This window comes from Choristoneura fumiferana, chromosome 26, assembly GCF_025370935.1.
Source record: "Choristoneura fumiferana chromosome 26, NRCan_CFum_1, whole genome shotgun sequence".
In the NCBI taxonomy this organism is placed as follows: Eukaryota; Metazoa; Arthropoda; class Insecta; order Lepidoptera; family Tortricidae; genus Choristoneura; species Choristoneura fumiferana.
This window is the reverse complement of record NC_133497.1, coordinates 509,254-520,989: the sequence shown is the minus strand read 5'-3', so window position 1 is coordinate 520,989 and position 11,736 is coordinate 509,254. Positions and strand designations below refer to the sequence as shown.

At 40.8% G+C, this 11,736-nt stretch overlaps 1 protein-coding gene across 1 annotated transcript; it reads right to left on the bottom strand.

Moving 5' to 3' along the window:
* Nucleotides 1–5,665: 5,665 nt before the first annotated feature.
* Nucleotides 5,666–10,063, bottom strand: LOC141442704 (uncharacterized). Its single transcript, XM_074107771.1, has 2 exons — nucleotides 9,097–10,063; nucleotides 5,666–6,299 (listed from the first exon to the last, which is right to left on the bottom strand). The coding sequence occupies exons 1-2, from the start codon at nucleotides 9,890–9,892 to the stop codon at nucleotides 6,283–6,285; spliced, it is 813 nt and encodes a 270-aa protein (XP_073963872.1). The 5' UTR covers nucleotides 9,893–10,063; the 3' UTR covers nucleotides 5,666–6,282.
* Nucleotides 10,064–11,736: the final 1,673 nt, after the last annotated feature.

Here is an 11,736-nt window from a genome sequence, read left to right as displayed (position 1 = left end):
CTGCCGGCGCGCATGCGCGCGTACCTCAAGGAGTACCACTACCGGCAGCGCGTGCGCGTGCGCCGGCTGGAGCCCGAGCTGTTCGCGCACATCTCCTAACGCTGACGGTACGCCATCGCCATCTGGTAACCAGTAGCATGTTATATACTCGCACTTCCTGGTGCAAACGGACCCTAACCCGTAAAACAGGGTAGCTATCATTATATCCAAAATTGTTACCGTCGATTTTCATTTCATCGAAAACTATTCAACGAATTTCATTACATTTTTTGTTTTCGAATCACTTAATCTTCAGTTCATTACTTTATATAATCGAAAACTTTTCATCGTAAATCGTTTCGAATCTGTCTCAAATCGTAGCGTAACGATTCATCGAATTTACCTGTCATAGAATTATCAAATTATCGAAACATTATTCACAGACGGTACGTCCTATATATTATTATTGCCACGAACATTCACGTTTCATCGAACGATGCATTTGTTGTTATTGCAGCACGTTTAGAAAATATATTGCGGTCAGTCGTAAGTTAATACATAATTACCCTCTATTTAAGAATCCAACAGCAAAGATCATTTGTGAAGCAATATTATCCGGGCTGCTATAAAAAATAAACCTAATATCGAAGGCTAAGGCGGGAGCGAAGCGGAGCGTAGCCTTCTGAGCCTAACCTATCAGAGTCGCTTCTGCTCCGAACAGTCTTTCTCGCTTGCTTCGCTCGCTCGCACTAATCAAATTGTTTTTTGCATTTGGCACGCATGATATTATTTATACCATCTAATATTCAATTAGTGTTTCGATGAAATGTATTGTCATAGAAACGTATTATCAAGTATAGTAACACTGGTAAAACGATTTTCTGTGTTATAAGAATTTTAGGAACTGAAACTTACGATGAACCAAAATTATAGTAAGGCGATTCGATGAACGACTATGTCGATATACAAATAAAACGATGAAGTAAAATTCGATGAGTTGATTGTGTAAAAGGTAATTCGAGCAATTGTATGAGCGACGAAACCAAGTTCGATAAATGATTCCTAAGTGATAACAAAATTCTGCGAATAGTGTTATGGGAAACGACAATCGATGAAACAATTTTCGGTAAAATTATGGATTACCCGTAGAATATGATAAATTATTAAGCGAGAAATATTGTCAACCTATTGGCTATGTGCGAAGCGGGTGGTGGGGTACAGACGACGATCGCAGCGCACGACATGGCAAAAATTGGAAGTAGGATGACTGTCTGTCAAAATAGAAGTATTTCAGTACAAATCAAAGCAAAGAAACGGGTTATGACTGTTGTTAAGTTGTTCACTGCAAAAATAACTTAATTTTCTCTTGAGCGTCCCATGAATAAGAACAACGCTTGCTTTGTTCCAGATGACCTGGCCTTGGGGAAACTTAGCGGTGCAAGCCCGGGTGCGAACCCACGACCTTGCCGGTTGGGCTGGGAATAAAGTATTTTAACTGTAAATATTGGTTAATTAATGCATAAGGTATAGTTATGGTTTGGTTCACGGAGGTACTCATAGGTAATTATTTATATGGAGTGTTTTCATTTTGACCGTAAGGTCGTATCGTCACTACTTTAAAAAAACTCGTAACTCAAAAATCAAGATTTTTTTCCCAGTGAACTTTATGAATATTAATTCTAGGGACAATTTTGTTGTCACATTGATTTGAAATAAGAAATTAAAATACGAGGTAAATGCACTAAACTCAAAATGTACGCTACATGCAAAACGTAACCAAAAGCAAAATGAGGCCCTTTTACTAGACATGGGTAATCTCAACCGCGAAGTGATCTGACTCACTAGATCCAGCTCCGGTGTCGGTACCGAATCCGCTTACTGAATCCGACTCCTTTATTGACTCCGGTTCTTTCGAACGATTATTAATTTATCTATGGCCGATCCGCCCGGCTCGGTTCGGTCGGTCGGTGTCGGTACGGTACTGCGGTGCCACCCGCTTACTGAACTGAAGTACAGATTCGTGAGAGAGAGAAAGATTCGTTCGTTAGTCCAAGTCCGAGTACCGAACCGAACCGACCAACCAAACATAATAAGATCCAAGTCCAAGATCCGATCCGCAGGGCTACTACGAACCGAACCGACCAACCAAACATAGATAATAAGATCCAAGTCCAAGATCCGATCCGAAGGGCTACTATGAAACTCCAAAATCGAAGTTCGTGTCGTGCGGTCCTCTGACACTTATACTATTTAATACGAGAGCGAGAGGGACGGTACGATACGAACTTCGAGTTTCGTAGTAGCCCTGCCGATCCGATCCGAGCCGAGCGAGAGCGAAAGCAGGCGGACGGAGCGAGTCAGTGTGAGTGAGCGTGACGGCGATCACGAGCATGGCGAGCCGCTCGATCCAGTCGGAGTTAGTAACTCCGGAGTCAATAAGATTTGAAAGGAGTCATTATGGGATTCGGATCCGCTTGAGGATCTGACTCTTTTGAATCTTCAGATCCGGATTTACCCACCTCTACCTTTTACCACGAAGTGCCAAGTCCGAACTTAGTATCTTGCCGTCCCGGTCCCGCTGACACTTATATTATTTAATACGAGTGAGAGGGACTGTACAATAAAAAGCTTCGATTTTCGAATTTCGTAGTAGTGGGGGGGCTACCCCCCAGAGTTGGGCAAAATGTCATCGACTAACGATCGCGATTAACGATTAAAAATAACTATTGATTAATCTTAGTCCTAAGAATTTCGATTAATTTGGTCAAGTTTAAATTAATCGTCGAATAACTACCAGCGAAGCGACTAATTGTTTAATCAATTAATTTTCTCTCGATTAATATAAGGAATAAATAAATTTTATTTGTAATAAATATCACACAGTATACATACTAGAATGATCTTCCAAGTGAACAACACATGACTAGACATATTTATTTTTGTAACGCGCGTGTTCCATATATTAATCGATATTTAATCGCGACTAAATTAGGCAATCGTGATAATTTTTTTGACGATTGATTAGTTGATTAATAAATTAATCGATTAATGCCCGTCTCCGAGCAAACTTTCTTCTTATTTAAGATTACATTCTTGTCGGTGCAGCCGATGAATGGCTCTCCACTTCTTTCTACTCGAAGCCTCCTTAACCCCCTTATACGGCATGACGGCTACCTTCATGTGCGTTGTGTACGCAAAATGCACAACGCATATGGTGAAGCACGGGAAACGTACGAAAAGCAAAAAGTTAATTCGGTTAATGTGCTTTTTGTATGTTCCGCGGGTTTTCAAAACAGATAGGTACAGAAGTCAATCTCACTTTTTAACCCCCGACGCAAAAAGAGGGGTGTTATAATCATACCTTCGCTCGGCGGTCGCTCTAGGGTTGTCAACTATGGCTATATATGGTAGTGGCACTCGGTAAATAGTCGTTGGATTTATTGTTGAGAATGAAACTGGAATGGAAATATAAATTAATAATAACTAAAATATTTTAATGTTAATGTCATTGTTATATTACAAATTTGTCGTAGAAAATATCTTGAGACGATTTCGACATTGGCGAAATGCACGATTATAATATTTTTCATCACACTTGCTCGTAAACAGTGTCATAACGTGCAGGCTACCCTGGTTGCAACCCTCCAAATAAAACCCTCGACCTTAATGTGCTTGTCATGAAACCCGTGGTCGGTAAATGATTCATTTCGCGTACTAATGTTCTTGTCATGAAGCCCAAGGACGGTAAATGAGTCAATGTGCGTACTTGTACTGCTGCGCCGTGCCGCGTGCCCGTGCGCGTGCGCGCGCTCCTGCTGCAGGACTACATGGACCACATGCACACGCACGTTGCGGCGCATGCTGAGGGAGGGGGAGGGGGAGGGCGGCGCTGCCAGAGCACAGCCTTAAGGTATCGCCAATATTTGGAACAATTAAAGTTTTTCTTTTACAAATATAAAATTTTACTCGCAAATGTGATGAAAAACATTGTATGTCGCACGGGCGGTACTAGAATTACGAACATCGACTCATTAAAGCCTCAGTCTTCGACTTCGGGCTTCTAATAGACTCTCGTTCGTAATTCCTTATTTACCGCCCTTAAGACACAATGTACTGTTAAAGTGTGATAAATTCGCATTCTCCATTATTGCACAAAAAAGTGGATGGCACTCGCGCTCGCACTGGTCCCAACCGGTCCGAGATATCGTGTCCGTGAGCAGTGTCTATGTGTGCGTTGCTCGAGCGCACTTTGTATGTAGATTGATTTCTGTACCTATCTGTTTTATGGCGTTGTGTAGATTTTAGTAGGTATTCGGTTACATTTTGCGTTTTGTGCATTTTGCTCCCAAGCTATTTTCTTTAAAGTAGTGGCGATATGTTATTGAATTATCTAACAGGTTCCCTATCAATCTTATGTATTTCTTTTTGTCGTAAATCGTATTGCCACAAGAACTCTGGCAACCGTTGAACGTGTGTTTAAAACAGCCATGTTCTTAGAAAACTGTTGATTAAAGTTTTCTGTGGTAGGGCCGCCTGTATGCTAATAGGAATAGCGTAAGATAGGTTGCTCACATGTGATACATAAACGTTTTATAGAAATAAAACTGCGTACATGAGTCATATGTGATTCACGGGACAGGGAACCTTTTAAGTTCAAGGGAATATATGAAATAAGCAATTCTTGTTTAACTTTTTTTATTACAATTAAGTATAAGCCATAATAGAAAGAAATCTTTGTGAATCAAACCTTTTTGTTTCTCTATTAAACAAAGAAATAATGTAATGTCTATGCCTCTAAAGAAAAGGCTTTAAGTGAGACTGTATACCTTTTCTGTACAGGAGTAGATGTGATATATTATTATATTTACTGTATAATAAAAATGTACTATCTACATATACATCTGTGTTTTATTACTTACCTACAGTGCTTTTCATTCTAGCATGTTGTCAATATCACAGACTAGAGGGTGGAAGTGTCGATAAAACGAATATTTTAAAATCTAATCATATTAATGTCATCATTAATCCGATTATTACGCTAAATTTGATGAGAATATTAGTAGTGAGTGACACATTAACTTATATAAAGAAGTGTTCTATCAGACAACATTTTTAATTTTCATTCAATTTTTATGGAATAATCGAGAAAAACTAACAAAAATGCAACGTTGCCAGCTCAGCAGGTATAAACGCTCTTAATAAGTACCGATCCATCACTAAAAGTCTCTGGTGTTACGTTATACGCATATTACGTTTCTTCACTTAATTGTGCTTTGAATTTTATAAATTGGTTATAAAAATCTGAAAGGTTAAATTTACTTCGTATAACATACATAGTTCTTTATGTTCAAATATTTTACGCCAGTCATATTCAGGCTACAACTGAAATATACTTCCATGTATTTAGACCCCAGAAACCTTTTTTGAGTAAAACGAAGCAGTGCATCAAGTGCCATGGTGTCACCCGCACCATGCTAGAATGAAAGTCCACTGCTGAACAAAGGCATTGAACGACAACTCGCCACTTGCATCCACCGGTTTCCCGCAACTCTCACGATGTTTCAGTCCACCTGGTAGGAGGCCTGCCAACGCCTCGTCTCCGGTTCGTAGTCGCCACTCGAGGACTTTTCTCCCCCAACGGTTATCTGTTCTTCGAGCGATGTGGCCCGCCCATTGCCACTTTGGTAAATACGGGACACAAGTAAAACGCAGACGAGCTTATTGCGCACTGCCGTTTATTATCGATGCGTGCATGTGTGTGTCGCAGCACACAAACAAACCCAATACGTGACATTCCCTCCACCATAATTTTACAATTAATCTTAACACTAATAATACTTTTTGTAATTAACTCTTGGTATATTACGCAGAGTGATATTTCCCGCTTGACGTACAGACTCCGAGGCTGAGGCACTCCGGCCGTCCGGCTGGGGCATCGGAGAAATTGGCATAGCGGTAGTTGGCTGGTTACTTGGAGTACCATTATCTATTGGGTCTTGTGGCCTTGCAGTCCTTGGATCCTCTCTCTCTTCCCCGGCGCTATTCCGCGTGTTACCATCAATTACGCTATCCAAGACCCATGCAGTTTCATTCTTTGAATAATGGCCTTCTTTATCTATTATAAGTTGGTTTTTGTGTCTTTTCAATATCACTCCGCTGCGTTTATCTTTTACAAGATAAACCACTTTTCCTAATTGTTCCAAAATTAGTCCTTTGCTCCATACAAACTTGTTTTTATTTAAATATTGTTTATAAAGTATTTGATCACTTATCATAAATGACCGTCTTTTAGCTCCGCCGTGGTTACGGCTCTGTGAACACTGTTTATTGAAAACGTCATTATTTTGACTAGTGAGCGGGGGCGTGATTGTTGAGTTTTGTGGTGACAATAAATCTAGCCGCGATCTGAGTTGTCTTCCGAACAATAAATAAGCAGGTGATTGACCAGTGGTTGTGTGGATGGAATTTCGATAATGAAACAAATACTTTAGTAAATTATTCTTAATGTCATCAGGCCCACGTCCTTGCATTAATGCACATTTTATACCTTTCTTTAGGATCCTAACGTAGACCTCTGCTTGGCCGTTACTGGCCGGATGGTAAACTGGTGACGTCATGTGCGTTATGCCGTTCAGTTTACAAAAGTTTGTGAATTGCTGTGACGTTAGTGATGTGCCATTATCGCTAACAATTATCTTTGGAATTCCAAATCGAGACATAAACTCGCTCATTTTATTAATTAACGCACTAGTCGTTATATTATTATTCATATTGTAACATTCTACCCATTTTGTGTGCGCGTCAACAATTACTAAGTACATTTGATTATGAATGGGCCCTAAGAAATCCAAATGAATCCTCTCAAACGGTTCCGTTGGGTACCGCCACGGCACGGGCGCGACGCGCGGCGGGGACGGTCGTACGCTTGTACACATGTGACATTTACCTATTTGTTCTTCGATTGCTGCGTCAATACCCGGAAACCAAAATTTCGAGCGTGCTAGTGCTTTCGACTTCACAATTCCTAAATGCGCTTGGTGTAATTCCGCAAGAACTTTTTGACGTAAGTTAGCCGGAATGACCACCTTATGTCCTCGCAATAAACATCCCTCTTCAATTGTCAGTTGTAACCTGCACTGGAAATAAGGTTTTATTTCGGGGTCTATTACTTTGCGAGGCCAGCCATCTTTTACGTATTTCGTAACCTTACTAAGCACCGTGTCATTCTGAGTTGCAAGCCTCAATTCGTCGGCAGTGACCGGAAGTGAACCCTGTACCACGAAGTTTACGTAAGCAGTGGCATCTTCCCGGTACACGCTCCCCCGCACCCCCCCGGTCGTGAGAGCGGCCGGCGACCGCTGGCTCTGATAATGTAGCACGCGATAGGTAGTCAGCACTGTTGTCAGCACTTCGAACGTATTCTATTGTATAATTGTACGCTGACAAAAAAAGTGCGTACCTTTGCAGCCTATTTGCTGAGACTTCTGGTACCCCGCGGTTTGACCCAAAAATTGACACGAGCGGTTTATGGTCAGTGCGTAACACGAATGGGTCAGATCTAGCATAAAGGAATTGATGGAACCGACGTATTCCAAATATGATCGCTGTGGCTTCTTTTTGGATCTGAGAGTATTTTTTCTCGGCTGCATTGAGAGTACGTGACGCGAAGGCCACTGGACGCTCCAAGCCATCCAACCCCACTTGTGACAAAATGGCCCCTAAGCCATGAGACGATGCGTCAACCGTCAAAATGATTTTAGCGTTAACGTCAAAGTGTGCTAACACTTTATCAGATGCTAACTCTTTTTTTATTTTGCAAAAAGCATCATTATGCTGTGAAGTCCAGACCCATTTAGCCCCCTTTTTTTAGTAACTCATACAACGGAAATAATAAGGTTGAAACGCCTTGGACGAAATTACGGTAATAATTAACAAGACCTAAGAATGACTGCAACTGCGTGACATTTGTCGGCCTTGGGGCTTCTACTATGGCTTTTACCTTATCGGCTGACTTTTTTATGCCATTTTTATCAATTACGTATCCTAAATACGTAATTTGATCCTTAAAAAACTCGCACTTATCCTTCCGTAATGTGAGTCCGGCATCGCGTAATTTTTGCAAGACAATCTTTAATCTACTCATGTGTTCTTGTTTATTTTTTCCCGTTATTAATACGTCATCGAGGAAACATAACACGCCTTCTACTTTCAAAATACCCTCCATTGCTCGCTGAAAAATGGCGGGGGCTGATGCTAATCCGAACACAAGACGTTTAAACTTAAATAGACCCTTATGCGTGTTTATACAAGTAACATTATTACTGTCATTAATTTGGAACTGATTATATGCGGAGGACATGTCTAGTTTAGAAAACTGCGCTCCGCCATGTAACTGTGAGAATAATTCTTGTACGGTCGGCAACGGATATTTATCCACAAGCAGCTGTTTATTCAGTGTTTGTGAATAATCGGCGCAGAGACGTACTGAGCCGTCTTGTTTTAAAACAGGTACTATGGGCGACGCGTACTCAGAGTAATCGACCGGTTCAATGACCTCAGCTTGTATTAACCTATTTAATTCTTTATCTAGTTTTTCCCTTAGCGCAAATGCTACTGGCCTAGCTTTAAAGAAAATAGGTTTTGCATCCATCTTAAGCCGCAGGTTTATTTTATATTTTGTAAAACAACCTAACTTATCCGAAAAAAGATCCGAAAATTCGTTTAGTAAACCGTTCAATTCGCTTTCTATAGGTAAAGTTGCTGCGCCACAAAACATAACTGGACACAATTCTAAATTAAATTTCGTGATAAAATCACGTCCTAACAAGGGTGGCCCTCCATTTTCAATGATGTAAACATCGAGAATTAATGTTTTACCACTGTATTTTACCGGTAACCGTACCATACCTAAAGATTTTAGGCGAGACCCCGTATAACTTATTAGGTTTTTTTTTGTAGGCAATAATGACACACCACTAAAATAGGTATAAAATGTTTTGTCTGATATTGCTGTTACTGAGGAACCACTGTCAATCTCAAACTTTAACTGTAGGTCATTTATTGTTACAGTTTCTGTCATCGGCGCACCGCCGTTACAGCGAATACTAAATAACTCACCATCATCGCCCTCGCTCCCCTCGTCTGTTTCTACGAAATTTACACTTTTACACATCCGGCGAAGATGACCTTTGTTTTTACACTTTTTACATTTATATGAGGCGAAACGGCACTCGCTGGACTTATGGTTTTTTGAACCACAAACTAAACATTTGCCATCGTTCATGCTATTCGTTTTAGTAGTAGGTTTCGAGCCCTTGCCGATCTTAAACACGGTGTCGCCGCCGGCCACCGCCGCCGAGGCGCTCACCGCGGCTTTGCGCGCGCACTGCACGCTCGCTGCGGTGTCCACTGCCTTGGCCAGGGTCAGGTCTTCGATCTCCATGGTATAAAGTTTTTCTCGCTCGGGGCACGGTAACATTCCCACTACAAACTTGTCCAACAAATGCTCCTCCAAGTCCTTGAATTTACAATGAGCCGCAAGTCCACGAAGCCGTGCAGCCCACTGGGGGTGGGACTCGCCTGGGCGCTGCTGCGCTGCGTAGAAATGATGCCGCTCCGCAAACCCGCAACGCTTCGGTGTAAATTGCTTATCCAAACTGGTGATAATATCGCCATAGGAGACGTCTTCCAAAGACTTTGGCAACACTAGGTTATTCGCCAGTTGATAAGTAGCCTCCGTGAATGCGCTGAGTAGAATAGCCCGTCGCTGCACTCCTAACTTGTCCGTTTCCTCCGTTATTTTGTTTGCGATAAACCATTGCTTCAGCCTACTTATGTACGTTGTCCAGTCTTGCTGCTCATGGTCAAAACTCGCAATTGTCCCAAAAAACGGTGTATTCGCGTTATTACTCATTAGTAATGTAATTATTCCTATTTCAGTTATTTTTTTCAATATGTGGGTAGGTATCGGATCGTCGCCACTGGTAAATACGGGACACAAGTAAAACGCAGACGAGCTTATTGCGCACTGCCGTTTATTATCGATGCGTGCATGTGTGTGTCGCAGCACACAAACAAACCCAATACGTGACACACTTCAACTGTACCGCGTTGCCACCGTTGTCCTCTGGACAACTCTTTAAACCATGAGTTTTCTCCATGTTTTCTGTGGTTATAATTCATAGAGCTTACATTTTTGTCGTACTTACAAGCCTATTATTTAATGGACAATCTCCTAAACACATTAATAGCATATATCATAATAGTTTTTTAACCCTTAATTTGGCACCGAGAAGAATACTGGACATTCTAAAAAATAAATCTACACGTAATATAAAAACATGGAGTTTTTTTTTAAGTAGCATAAATTAATTAAATGCTAATATTATTTCACCAAAAAATGTATCAAGCCGGTGGGAACGCAAGTGTTCGTCTGTGGCCGCCAAGATGCAGAGGAGGAAGGTCGCGTCTAGCGGGCTCCGACAAATGGTTTTTTTTTCTTGGTTTTGTATGAAATTGTTATGAGTTATTGCCATTGTGATATTAAGTAATAATTAAAAAACATATTTCAATATAGTTGACATTAAGAACACGTTCTGTTTGTGTGTTTAACGTTTGCAAAGTATAACGTCCATTATACTTCCCGTTGCCAACTACGCAACGTTTTAACTTGCTTTTGCTACGTTCAGCATTCTTCCCGTTGCCAACTGCACAACGTTTTAACTTGCTTTTGCTATGTCCAGCATACTTCCAATGCCAATGATGTAGTTTTTTTATAAACTTCTGTCATGTCCAGTATAATACACTTTGCCAAATATGAGTAAAGTGAAATAAAAACTACTTTTATAAGTTTAACCGGTATATGTGTGTATGTGTGTGTCTGTGTGTAGGTCTTGTCTGTCTGTCTATGGCAACGTAGCTCTTAAACGAGTGAACCGATGTGTACTGATTGAATGTGTTTTTTTTTTTAATTTGAAAACAAGTTTTCTAGCGGTCATTCTTAGCAAGATTTCAAAATCGGTTGCCATTTTTGAAATTTTTGGCTTTTTTGTGGTTATAGAAATGGGTAATTAATTATTAAATCGTAGAAATAACACAGTTGAGAAGAAATAGCACTTCTCCAGACGCTTCTACTATTAATTTCTCATTGGAATGACTCAATTTACTTGGAGAAGATTCTGACAAAGATATAGATACAAACCAAAGTAATAACTGTGAAGTAAATCTTCTATCACCTATAATACGAGAGGTTATACCACTTAATAAATTACGAGAATATACCCAGTCTGTCGTCTATTCCATTATTGGCATCTCCTGCTAAACCTTCCGCATCACATGTGTTCATAAAAAAAATACCTCGTTGAATTTCTTGCCGGATTCTTCTCAATAGAGGTTTTTCCGAACCGGTGGTAGGTTTTTTTTTGACATTCATAAGTGCTTGTTCTACCTAAATTGAATAAAGATATTTTGTGACTTTGACTTTGAACACCTGCCATTCGAGAACCTTTTGACCCCATCGGCCATCAGTCCTGCGAGCAATGTGCCCCGCCATTGCCACTTCAGTTTCGTAATTCTTCGGGCTATGTCGGTAACCTTAGTTCTACTGCGGATATCATCATTTCTGATTCTATCCCGCAGAGAAACCCCGAGCATAGCCCTCTCCATAGCCCTTTGAGTGAATTTGAGCTTCCTCATGAGGCCCATCGTTAGCGCCCACGTCTCAGATCCGTATGTCATCACTGGCAACACACACTGGTC